Here is a 12511-nt window from a genome sequence, read left to right as displayed (position 1 = left end):
TTTAAAAGCTTAACTGAGTGTGAATCTTAACCCACTGACGCATTGAATTGATTTATTAGAGAAGAGAAAGGCCTTCAGTTTCGTTAAAAAAAATTCTCCTCATAATCTTCTGCATTAACTCATTAACTGCATTGATATATGTATTATCACCTTTTAAAAACTTTTGCAGAAACATTACATCTTTTTTTTATTTATGTTAATGTATACTATATTATCGTGTGTATTATTTAAATATATGGTATGCATTTTACATACTGTGATTTCTATATATAACGATGTGCTATTTAATTCATTTATTTTGCGTTATTATACAATATAATATATTTGTTTTGTACATTTGTTATCTGCGTAATATATTTTGCATATTATAAAATATAAGGAATAATAAAACAATAGAAAATAAAATTATATTCTGTGGACATAATATAAAGATTAAAAAATAATAAATCGAAATAAAATACTGTAAAAAAGCAGCGCATGCGCTCTGTGCTACTGGCCGCTGTCGTTAGCGGAACTGACGTCAGAGGCGCCGAAAGTTTAAATTCGCTGGTGTTAGCGGCGGCCGGAGGAGGTAAAATACTGTTATGGTTAAAAAAGTGTCAGGTTGTCGAGTTAACTGCGTTTTATTGCTTACTAAAATGGCTGACGCGCATTCAGAAAGAGATGGTAACATGTTCTTACTGGCATTGAGTTGTTTCCATCATTAACTTTAGCTAACGCCGTGTGTTTTGTAAGGGAGTGTTCAGCCGCCCTGCTGTAACGCTAAGCTAACTGATAGTTGTCAACAAGTAATGTACCGTTAGCCTTACTTAACGCCACTTGCACGAACGGTCAGAGTTTTTATTTATTATTTTTTCTCAGACAACAAACACAAAGGTTTCGAAACATTAAGTGTGATTTATGTGCGGACGTTCGGCTGCTTTGTGCGTTAACGCTATAATTTCCCGTTCTACCTTAAATGATTCCGCTGTTACATTCTGGTGCCTCAGGCTCCATTTAAGGTGGAAGTGGACATTAGATTAATTAGCAAAAAATCCGCCTCGTGGTGATTAGAGCTTTTGTTACAAATCAATAATGAAGTCTCGTTTAGTTGACTTTGTCCTACCCATCGAGCGGTCCTACTGAGCATGCGCACATCATTACTATAACGTAGTTAGTTTCAAACTTTTCTTTTTTTTAATGTTAGTTCAGTACATACTCCGATAAGTATTGTTACTCCCTGATAAGATGATTTAGACGATCATAATATCCTAATTATGCTTTTCATCCTGGTAACGTTATTGATCAGGAGATTTATGCTGTCAGACTGTCCTAGCTATAGATTTCACTGCTGGTAGCATTTTCTGAAAGGATGATTTAGGCCATCAAAATGTCTTAGATTTACGTAAAGCGCTGCTTAAAATATGTCCTAAAATTAGGACATTTCGACTAGGTAGCATAATTCGTCAGAACCCCGGTGGGTTGTTTTACTGGAGCAAGTGATTTGCGATGTAAAAACTTTTTTTAGTTATCATTGTTTGTGGCATCTGTTGACCAGACCTTCCTCTACATCAGAAAGAACCCTTAGAGAGGTTGCTCAGTGTGGCAGTGCCATTTGATTGTCTCATCTGCTTCTAATGTGGTTGTGATCAAATTCATCAGCTCATGCTTCTTTAGAGCCTTCTCTCGCAAAAATGGCTTATAATCTAAACCTAGCTTATTTTGTTTGGGCTGTTTTTTGTTTTTTATTTTCAAAATCACTGTTTCCATTGTTGAGATGTAAACAAGTTCAGAGTGGCCTGATGTGAAATGGTTCAGTGTAGAGAAACTGCAGTGGTGGTGATGGGAATCAGGGGTCACAATATCTCCAACACAAGTATAGCCATATGATTTATTATCCAAAGCTGTCAGTGAACCTACATGTCTTCTGAGTTTTGTGTGGGATGTTGATAACTGGTAATTATTAGTAACTCTCAGAAGGTGAATTGGCGACTACTTGCCTTATAACACCCAACATGTGTGTTTCCACCATTAATGAATTTTTAAAAGTGCATTGTTGCCCAAAACTATCAAACTGTGCCTACAGTGTCAGGCAGTATGTTCATAACTATTTCATACAATAATGGTTTGTGATGTAGCTTTTCAAATGTCTCATTTCCACCACTGTGAGCAGCTGTAATTCGCCAAGTTTCTCTAGAATGAAACATTTCACACCAAACTACCATGAACTTCTTTTTGTTCTTAGCAATTGACTTATGGAGAAATTCTGGAAAATTGGTGGAATTCCCTTTTAAAATGGCTCCAAAGAATTTTCCACTTGAACTTTTGACTTTGCCAGTTGATACTTTGTTATTGATTAATATAAACTCTAAGGCTGTAATCTCTCACATTTACGAAGCCATTGGTGAAATAAATCCTCAGACCATAGACATAATTAAAGCACAAAGGGAGCAGGATTTGAGCTTATCTTTCACACCGGAACTGTGGAATATGGTTCTGGCACAAGTACATGTCTCATCTCCACGCAGTCAACATGGTTTAATGCAATTTAAGATTGTGCATAGTGTCCACCTTTCTAAGGCTAAAATAGCCAAGATATACCCAGATTTGGACCCCACTTGTGACAGATGTAAGTTGACACCCGCTACTTTAATTCACGTTTTGGACATGTCCAAGCCTGCACTGCTTTTGGACGTCAATTTTTATATCTCTGAGTGAGGCTTACAATATCCTAATTGAGCCAGACTCCTTGATTGCTATTTTAGTATAAAGCCAAAGGATACCAAGTGGCCCTCAACTTCATAATAGTTGTGGCATTAGCTTGTTTGTTAGCTTGCCACCTCATCTTGGTTAATTAGAAAAACCCTAAATCCCCTTCTCATGCCAGATGGTTGAAAGATATTGTTTAATTTAAAATTAGAAAAAGAAAATCAAGTACACGCTGAGGAGGAAGTCTGCAGAGTTTGTGAGTGCCTGGTCTCCATTTATTTCTTATTTTTCTACCATCACTGGGATAACAAATTGGAATGACTCACAGAACCCTGGTGTAAGAGCCTCAATTTTTAGCTTTCTCTGATTCTGTTTTACTTTACTATACTTTACTTTTACTGTTTTATTTATTTTTCCTCGATATTTTTTAATATGGTTAAACTTTAACGTACGGTTTTAGCAGATTTGTCATGGACCACTGTAAGGGAATGTGGGGTGGGGGAGGGAACAGGGTTGGGTTGTCTTTGTAGTTATATTTGGTGTATTCTATAGTGATTTGTAGGTGAAATTATTTATCTTTCCTCCTTTTTTCTGTACTAATGTTGAAAAGACAATGAAGAGATTCTTTAAAAAAAAGCTCATTGTTCACAGTAATAAACTCTTTGATTAGGAAAAAAAATGGAACCAAAGGAAATCTTACACAGTATAGTAAACATGAACCAGACAGAAACTGGATTTTCAGAAAGGAATTGTACTCTAATTTTCATCTTCTGAAGCCCCAGGAAATGACATTAGTTAACGGTCAGGATCTGGATGCGCTGAGTAAATTATCTGGATCTGGATGCGCTGTCGTTTTCCCTTGCAGTGTTTTTACATTCCCTCGCAAGTGTCCTTTGCAATACTTATTTGTTACCTTGCCTTTTTTTTTCTCATGGACGTTTTGCATTTTCAAACGAATGTCATTACCTTTTGAAATTGTTTGTTTCTGTATGTATTTGCAATGGGTCCTTAATGACGTGCACAAAAAATGAACAGTGAAAACAAACCACTTGGCAACAAATTGTGTTTTTTATGGACATTGTTAGCATTAAATTCATGACAATCTACTGAGTATTTTGCTAAAACTGAAAATCAGTATCAAAGTACATCTTTCACAATAAACCAATATAAATTATAATTTGGTTGTTTTGATTATTTTTTTGTTTTTATTTTTCTTCTTCTCCCTTGTAGGAGTTACAATGGAAAACACATTCCCAGTGTACAAAGTAGATGCCATCGTGCAGTTTTTCCGCACTGATGTTTTGACGGGCCAGGAGGCAAAACACTTTGCTAAAAGTGATATCACTCCAAACCCAAAGGTGAGCTGGATTTTTGGAAGCAACCATTTTCCCCCAAAGTGATAACATTGTAGTTATCTACTTATATGCATTACTGAAATTTCACCTGTTTTTCTTGCAGCCAGAGGTTATACAGAGACTCTACATGAGAATATTGCAACTTCTCTATGGCTTCAGGCCTGAATGCCATTACCTGGTAAGTATGATTGTACTTGTATTTGCTGTAAAGTAGCATATTTGTGCTTGGCATAATTGTATCTCTGCAATGTGTAGAGGTGGTTAGAGCAGCCTAGAAATATCAAGGTCTTGTTGCTTCAGTGAAATTGGGGATGCACAATGGTATCTGAATCATATTGGTTCAGGCAGAACCGATATTTGTTTAAAAAAAAAATCAACATTGTACCGTTTAGATTTCACTGATAATTCAGAATGATATTTGATGACCTGTTTGTTTTATTTGTCTTCTCCTAAAGAGCAGAATGTTTAGCCAATACTGGCAGGCCATGCTGAATTATCTGCATTTCATTCATTTTACTGCTCTTCATCTCTACGAATAAATGTTAGCTTTCTCTGTTTTGATCTGTGTGATTATAGTCCACATTTTTACACTTTATGAAATGTTTGTGTGTCTGCACTGAGATATGTATGTGAAAAATCAGATATCGGGCACAAATTATCAGTTCGTTCCTATTCATGTCAAGTCAATTTATCATTCAAGTCAAATAACTAAAGTATAATAGAGGGGGGGGGTAATAGATCTGCAGGAGAATTTTCAGCGTAGAAATTCAAATTTGTAAGTGTGTTCTTTTCTTGTTGGTCTAAAATAAAAAAGATAACGGTCCAAAATGACTTATGAGTTATAGCAAAGCAGCGCAGGAACTGAACCAGAACAAAAGAATGAAATTAACCAAAAAAATGTTTTTTTAAATTAGTAACGAAAGTTTAATTTTCAATGTGGAACTAAGCAGATACATGTATACATGGATACATGTACATGTGTCTCACATGTATACTTGAGAAATATTAAAACTATCATATGAAATATTCAATTCATCAAAACTGCAGAAGTACATGATTAGTCTGTGTAGTTACTTTACCAGCTACAGCTGTATAGCAGCAACTGATTAGCTGGATGTTTTAAGAAATAACTTGGGTGTCTTGGTTGGATGTGGTGGTGATTCTTCAGGTTTTATTGATTATGATCAATTAAAATCTTCAGTTGATCACTATCAATTAAGATCAGACGACTAGAATAAACATCACTTGATTTCTTGTTTATTTTTTGTTTTTTTTCCCAGGCTCCTCTGTCTGAAAACATCCAGTGCCCTATGTTGTATGAATGTGCCATACCAGTTATGAGTGTTTACTTATCCATGTAAGTGGAATTTTGTTCTTTTATTAGGAAACATTAGTCGATTATTCTAACTTGCTGACAGGTTCAGAACAAAATTAGCTAGTATCTCTGATGGAGACCTAAAATGTAATTAAACAGATGTTTCGATTTACTAAATGTTTACCAAGGTGCATCTTTACTTTAGGCTGAAAGTGAACCTCAGTAAGAACATTGTTCGATTTTGCCTTGTGATTTCATATATTGACTGCAGTATGGATGAGTAAAAATCTCTTCCTTTCAGGTGCCAGTTTTTACCCATGTGCCATGTGTATGACTTCTCATTGAATGACCTGCTTAATCCGAGTGAGTACATGTGTGTTGCCGAAGTTTAAGTTGTTCTTAGACAGTATTATCGTAATAAGTAACGTTCTGTTTTTATAGCTAATCTAATTATAAAGCCAGTAATTTTGTCACGGTCAGTTTTCCCCAGTCCTGGGACAAATGTGTTGCTTATTTAGGTTTTATATCTCAAAGTCTCACCTCTGCTCAGAAGAATGCTTGGAAACAAGTGGTTTTTGAGTTTGATAAGACTTAAATGTCAGCTTTAAAATTCTACAGATTTTCAAAATTTCAGACAGATTAAGTTGTAAACAGTCAGTCAGAGTAGTTTGATGTAGTACATTTTGTTCTAAGAAAACCTGATAAGAATTGCTTACAGTGGTGATGATAGGAACCAGACATTTATTGCCAATAAAGCTCCCTCACAGAAAGTTATTATATAAGATGGTTACAAATGCACTGTCTGATTCTTAAACATTGTTTTACAATAAGGTGTTGACCTACCTAGACAATGTAGTCCTCAGTCGAAATATTTCAGATTTACGATTTTTCATGTTTAGGTTCACTAGTGGTTTTGGATCGTGTTTCTGTTGTACATTGCAACCATGCGTTCCTGTCACCACCGCTGTAAAGGAAATCTGAGTCATTGGAATAAAAATTTTGACTTCATTTATTTATTTATTTTTTTTAATTGCCTTTCATCACCCTTCCTTGTCCCTTTTCTTTTCATCACAGAGCCAAAACGCACAATCACCATTTTGAGTGGCATCCAGAACTTTCTACATTTTAGGAAGCAGAGGCTGGAAATAATTGCAGGGCATCAGCAGAGTTTTGTAAGTCTGCTGTAAACATGACTAAGCGTAGCCATTTAATCAGGAATACCATACACCACAGTCTTGAATTGATTGTCCACCTCATTAGCTTCACTATAAAAGCAATGGTTTGGTATAGATCTAATTTAGACAGTTGAACCCTACCTAGCACTGGAGTCTGAATGCCTAAATCATAATTCTGTGTTTATTTGTCTGTTTAGCTAACAAGTAAACTGTTGATTTTGGCATGCAGTTTGCACAGTAATAATTGGTGAGGTGTAAGCTTCCATTACATTGGTGGTGTAGTAAATGTAGACACCACGCGTGTGTTAGCTGATAGACTATATCTAGGCTATGTGAGGGGAAGTTGTCTGACTTGTGGCCAAACTATTGTTTTAAAGGATATTGCTTTATCTGATTGGATGTAAAGCAGTCTGACTCCATATAATACTGTTTTAAAGCAGTACGTTTTCTTTACAGCGTGCAGAAATGGATAAACTTCAGGCCTACACTAGAGGGATTAAGGAAGCTGAGAAGAAGATCGAGAAATTGATGTAAATATTTAATGCTTAAACTTTGGACTAATGTCCATTTCTTGACAAGTCTGGGCAACTTCAAATATATTTATAAACTTTTTTTTTCTTTGAATCAAATTTTGTGATGCTTATGAACTTCCCCACTCAGGATTATCCCACCTGAGCAGCAAGCAGAAGCAAAGGAACTGGCTGCAGCCCTAAAAGAAGTAAACAGCGCTACCATGCAAGAGTCTCAGGAAGTGGTGAGGTCATTTCTCCATGTTGACCAGCGAAAAACCTTGGAGTTTTAGATGCAGTTTTTAAGGGTACACACAGTATAAAAAGCAAGGATCCCAGTGAAATCATACACGTCTTTGCTACCCCAGACAATTTAACAGTGACGTTATTTTCTTCCTACAGAGCGCCATTAATGAACAGGTTGCAGAGTGCAAAACAGAAATTGCAGAAAGGTCACAGAAACTGGTATGTACAGAAACATTAACATTTAACTGTTCACCTTCTCAGCTATATATGAACTGAAACAGTCTCTATATACAAAGTTACAACTTGACTGGTGAAGATTGATGTTTACTGCATATGGCTACCTGAGATGGTGTAGTGACATCAGTTGGTCTGCCCTACTTAACAGATTTGCCAAAACTGTAATAAAGTATTTATGCAGTATGGAATTTTGGAATGGATTCTGAACTTGTCTCAATATTAACTACAGAGCCAGAGGAAATTAGAAGTGGCCACCCAGAAGGATGAGATAGCAAAGCTCAAGTCCCAGATTGTAGAGTCCCCTGAAGAGGTCAAGAATGAAATGGAGAAGATGAAGGAGAACATAAAGAACATCAAGAACTCAAAGGTAGGTAGCTATAGTTAGGTGTCATATTTGCATTGAATCAATTTCAGTAGGAAATACTGGTTCGGATGTGAGAGTATAAAGAATGAATGTCCTTCAGTTCTGCACACAATGATCATCAAATTTCCATAAAAGAGTGCAGATTTGTCCATCTTTACTAAAATATTAAATTAAATATGAAATTATATCAAAAGGCTGTTTTTTTGTTGTTTTTTTGAGCCAATAGAATAATTTTGCCTAGTGTGATTATTTTCCTAATATTTTTTATTATTGTTATTGAATTGGAGTATGAGGCTTCTGTGTTAGCTGTATGTTTTTATATTTTAATTGGTTTAATAAAAAAGCACAGTTTAATATGGCATTAGTTTCCACCAATGCAACACACCTATTATTTTCTCTTTGTAATCCTATAATTGTATTATTAATATTATATATATTACAATAGTTTGTCAGATCAAGAGAAAAATATGCAAATCAAGAAGTTTTTTTAGGTTGTTACTATTAAATTCACACTCCCCTCCCAGACATGAAATTAACCGGACCTATATGCCTAAGATTGGTGAAAGTCTTTGCTTGTAACTTTGAAGTCATGACAGTGTGTAATGTTAGCTGTGTAGTTCTTTCTGTGGTAAAGCAGTGTTTGAGCACTTTCAGCATGATATTCTACTTTTGGTGCTCTTTTTGAGTGAAGGGCTTCAAAAATACATTATTTTATATGCTACTTGCAGAGTTTACTATTTTGTTCCCGCTTGTAACTTTAAGATTATTGTGTATATTGCATGTTGTCTATTATACCGTTGTGGTAAAATGTCAAATGTCATCGTGTTTTTCACTTTTTGTGAATTTAATGGAGACTGAGCTCCACCCACACTTTAATTTCATAAATCAATGAAAAGCTTCTTTCCTGTAAATTCTGACTAGTATTATTGCCTTTATACTGATGACAGCATTCACATAGATGGTGCATATTCTTGAATCTCATTAAGCATTGCGGTTTTGAGGCCCATTCGTTCGTGATGTATTACTAGATTCATGTTTGAGTAGATGTTACAAAATTAACTAAAAACAATTTATAATAACAGCACATTTCACCTTTATCATCTAATGAGTATTTTTCATTTTTAATAGGCAAATGTTTGCATATTTGATTAGAAAATGTCCAGTTTAAACATTGAATACAAAAACAATTATTTAAATGTCAGTAATCAACTAGTGCGCATTCTTTGTTTTTTAAAGACTTTCATCTTGAAGAAACATATTGATATTGGACAGTGCTGAAATACATTGCAATATGTATGTCAGTATTGGACAAAAAAATAGTATCATGCCATTTTTAGTTACAGTGTGTGCACAATTACCTTCGTGTCTGGGTCAGTAGGCAGGTTACGTTTAAATTTACAGCTTTAAAGAAGTTGATGATTTTCTTTCCCGTCCATATTCAGTAACATCAGAGCAATATAGAATATGCAACCCAAAACACACCGCCTCAGTAACACAGCAGCCTGGTAGCAGCTGAACCTGTTGCAGTTTAATGCTAGGAGGCGCTGTTCATACATGGAACGTTTTGGAGCAAGGAAAGTGGCACAAAGATAAGAAGTGGTGATAATCTGTTCGTGCACATGCTTAATACTTATTTATCATGGAGCAATGACCGATAATATAATTAATCTGGAAAAAACATAAGCTTTATCCTTTGTTATAGTGTGTTTTTCTGTGATATATGAGTAAGGTTTGTATTAATGGAAATCTGGCACTAGTGGGAAATATTTATGGTGAACAATTGACTTTTTCCTTAACCATGAAAGTTTTTAGTCAAGGGCCAACACAAAGGCTGCACAAACAGAAGATGCCCAAACACTGTATTTATCAGTAGACCATCAGGTGTTATAAACATTTTTATCTCAATAGTGGATAAGTATTTGGATTGTTTAATGGTGGCTCAAAGTCAAGAATCTATGCAACAGAAGACTCAGTACTTTAACTTGCTGTTCTATTCTACATGTATTTAAATATAGGAGCTGTCTGATGAGATGCTCGTGGACCTGCAAATCAAGGTGCAGTGCGCCAGCCAAGGAGAATCAGACATTCAGGTCATACTGAAGCAGCTACATGACCTGCAAGCAAGCATGTGCAAGACCAACCAGCAGAAGGAAGAGGTGAAATAGTGCACATATCCTGTCTTGCATCATGCAGAATGTCTGTTACTACACTGATCAAGTGATTTGTCCAGAATGATGAGCAGAGCTGGAGACATTACTGTAATAACTGAGACAGCTGTATAACCTTGATAAATAATACTTAAAAACAAACATGCAGAATGCTCTGTTAAAAAAGCAGTGGGCAAGTCTTCAAGCAGACTGTAAATACGCACAGAACGTTTATAATTGAATGCATTATAGGTGTTCCCAAAAATTTAATTTACCTTGTTTAAGTTATTAGTGAAGAAAAATAACAGCAATGTAAAGCTTCAGAAACAATAAGCTTTGAAAAACTGTTCACCAAAATGTAAAATTTAGTTTCACCCTTGCCCAAAGTGTTGTTAAATGGCCAGAACATTTTTTAGTGTCTGACCAATCAACTAGACATGGGGCAAGGGGGAAATTGGGTAAATAAGGTGTCCCTTTAAGCTCACTTTAGCACATTAGTACTTGTATCAAAGAGCCTGTATTATGGAAAAACATTTTCCTTACTTTTTGAAATAAGGGTTTGATGTAGAATGTCTGTTGTTAGAACATGCTGCCATCTCCCAAGTCCATACAGGTCTTATATGGTATCTAAGCTGCAAAACAGGCTGTTTTGAATTCTTTCGTTTTGTAATACTGTGCACATTTGCCTAACTGCGCATAAGGAGTATTACATTCCAGACTGCTTTTTTTAATGGTGCTCAATTCAGGGTACCCTTTCGGAACAGCGGTCAGAAAATAATTTAAAAATCAGTTACAACTGTTTTTGATGCATAAAACCCACACAAACATCACAAGTGGACCTCAGGGAAAGGTACAAGAAAACTGAAAGATGCTAGATGCATTTCTAGAGGTTTTGTTACTGGAGATAAAATCGATGTGCTGGATTTTTCTCAAGTGTCACATGACACATTATCTATAACCAAGCTTCTCTCTCTGTGGACAGGTCCAGAGCCTGGCAGCTCTCTCTGAGACTCTGCAGAAGGAACTGAAGGGACTTAGCAATGAAGAGGGTCAGCTGAAGAGAGCACTGGCAATGAAATTGGACAAGGAGTCTAAGCAGCAGATTCGCCGTCAGAAGAAGAAAGAGCTGAAGGACCAGCATGTACAGAATATTATTGGGTAAGATTTGCGGCAGAAAGAACATGCTACACATTTATCAAAGTATCTTTTGCATATTCAGTACTGTACTGTATCTTTCATTTAGTAAATTTCTAGTCAAAATAGCCATTAAGCACAAGATTCTTTTGCAAAAAGCATTTTGCAGAAATTATATGGAAGCCTCAACAATTTGGACTTCAATATTTAGTTTTTCTACTCTTTACCTTTATTACAGCTTCCGTTATTTTCAGGAGACTGACTTTCAGTTTTTCAAGGAAATCTACAGGGATATTTTTCACCACTTCCAAAGTATAAAGGCCCAGTCACACTAGTGTTTGCCAGTCAAATTTCTGTAGTGAAATTGAATTTGCATCAACTTCCAAAGCAAAATACATTAGGGGTGTGAAACTTCATAGTATTCAACTTTGGTTAACTTTGGTTCGTTTGTGTTACTGTTTGATTCCCAAGTGAGTCTGCATGCTAACTACACCAAATATTTTGTATTTTAAAAAATTTTTTGGACCCCAATTTTCCAGACCAGCCTTTAGAAGTTGTCTTTGCATGACTTTACTTTTGTATAGTGCTGTCTATAATATTTCAGCATAAAACCACATCATTGGTTACTCTCAATGCTTGACACTTTTTTTTTTTTTTGTGCCAAGGCAATATGACAAAATCCATGAAAAACGTGAGGAGATTGTAGATCGGATTAAACACATCAATTCGGAAACAAGACAGTTCAAGGAAAAGATGCAGAAGCTTCGTGATACCTGCAACCAGAACAGTGAAAAGGCCCAGGTATTCATTTATGTCTGTTGCTCCTGTAGGCAGTGTAACTGTTTTTCAGTTAGCACTCTTATCTGCATGTGTGAATCATTGCCAAGCAGTAGTTTCCCTTTTACTTCAGCTGTGCCATCTAATGAGACTAATCGTGTCTATTTCTTTAGGCCATCTATGATCGGCTACTTACCACACTGGAGCAGTACCACAAACGCATTGAAAACATTGTGATGGAGGGCACTGCTGACATGATGAAAATGAAAACTGTTTTTTAGTATCTTTCTGGCAATATCCATTCAAAGGTTTCCTTCCTTTCAGTGTTGTCTCTTTCTGTTCTGTTCACTATATATATTCCTTTGTAAATAATTGTGCTCTTCTACTTTGTTCATTAAAATGTATCTGATAACTTTAGTAAGTTGAAAACCGTTGGTAATCTGTTTTGCTTATCTCACTTCAGATGCTTTACTTTTTTCCCCTTGCTCTATTAGAGGAAAGTACTGTACATGTTCACAATTATATTCCCTGTGAATGAGGGAAACATACTTTGTATTAGTTTAG

The 12511-nt window shown here is 35.7% G+C and overlaps 1 protein-coding gene across 2 annotated transcripts; it reads left to right on the top strand.

Moving 5' to 3' along the window:
* The first annotated feature begins 533 nt into the window (after window positions 1–533).
* nuf2 (UF2 component of NDC80 kinetochore complex) lies at window positions 534–12376 on the top strand. Of its 2 annotated transcripts, none has more exons than XM_017704715.1 (14): window positions 534–571; window positions 3919–4046; window positions 4147–4221; window positions 5324–5400; window positions 5660–5721; window positions 6433–6530; window positions 6990–7063; window positions 7194–7287; window positions 7445–7507; window positions 7755–7892; window positions 9905–10045; window positions 11019–11194; window positions 11836–11971; window positions 12121–12376. In XM_017704715.1, the coding sequence occupies exons 2-14, from the start codon at window positions 3927–3929 to the stop codon at window positions 12226–12228; spliced, it is 1362 nt and encodes a 453-aa protein (XP_017560204.1). In that variant the 5' UTR covers window positions 534–571; window positions 3919–3926; the 3' UTR covers window positions 12229–12376. The 2 variants fall into 2 exon arrangements, with proteins under 2 accessions (XP_017560204.1, XP_017560202.1); XM_017704713.1 differs by lacking the exon at window positions 534–571 and adding an exon at window positions 581–666.
* The last annotated feature ends 135 nt before the right edge of the window (window positions 12377–12511 follow it).

This window comes from Pygocentrus nattereri, chromosome 21, assembly GCF_015220715.1.
Source record: "Pygocentrus nattereri isolate fPygNat1 chromosome 21, fPygNat1.pri, whole genome shotgun sequence".
Taxonomy (NCBI): domain Eukaryota; kingdom Metazoa; phylum Chordata; class Actinopteri; order Characiformes; family Serrasalmidae; genus Pygocentrus; species Pygocentrus nattereri.
Note: the sequence above shows the minus strand (reverse complement) of the source record. Positions and strands in the feature narration are given on the sequence as shown.

What these genes read in the sequence shown, in the direction of transcription:
- nuf2 (XM_017704713.1), top strand. Translation starts at nt 585, where the DNA reads ATGGTTAAAAAAGTGTCAGGTTGTCGAGTTAACTGCGTTTTATTGCTT. An exon ending in ATGAGTGTTTACTTATCCAT is followed by an intron (nt 5,401 to 5,659) that starts GTAAGTGGAATT and finishes TCTTCCTTTCAG; the next exon opens with GTGCCAGTTTTTACCCATGT. An exon ending in TGCAAGAGTCTCAGGAAGTG is followed by an intron (nt 7,288 to 7,444) that starts GTGAGGTCATTT and finishes TTCTTCCTACAG; the next exon opens with AGCGCCATTAATGAACAGGT.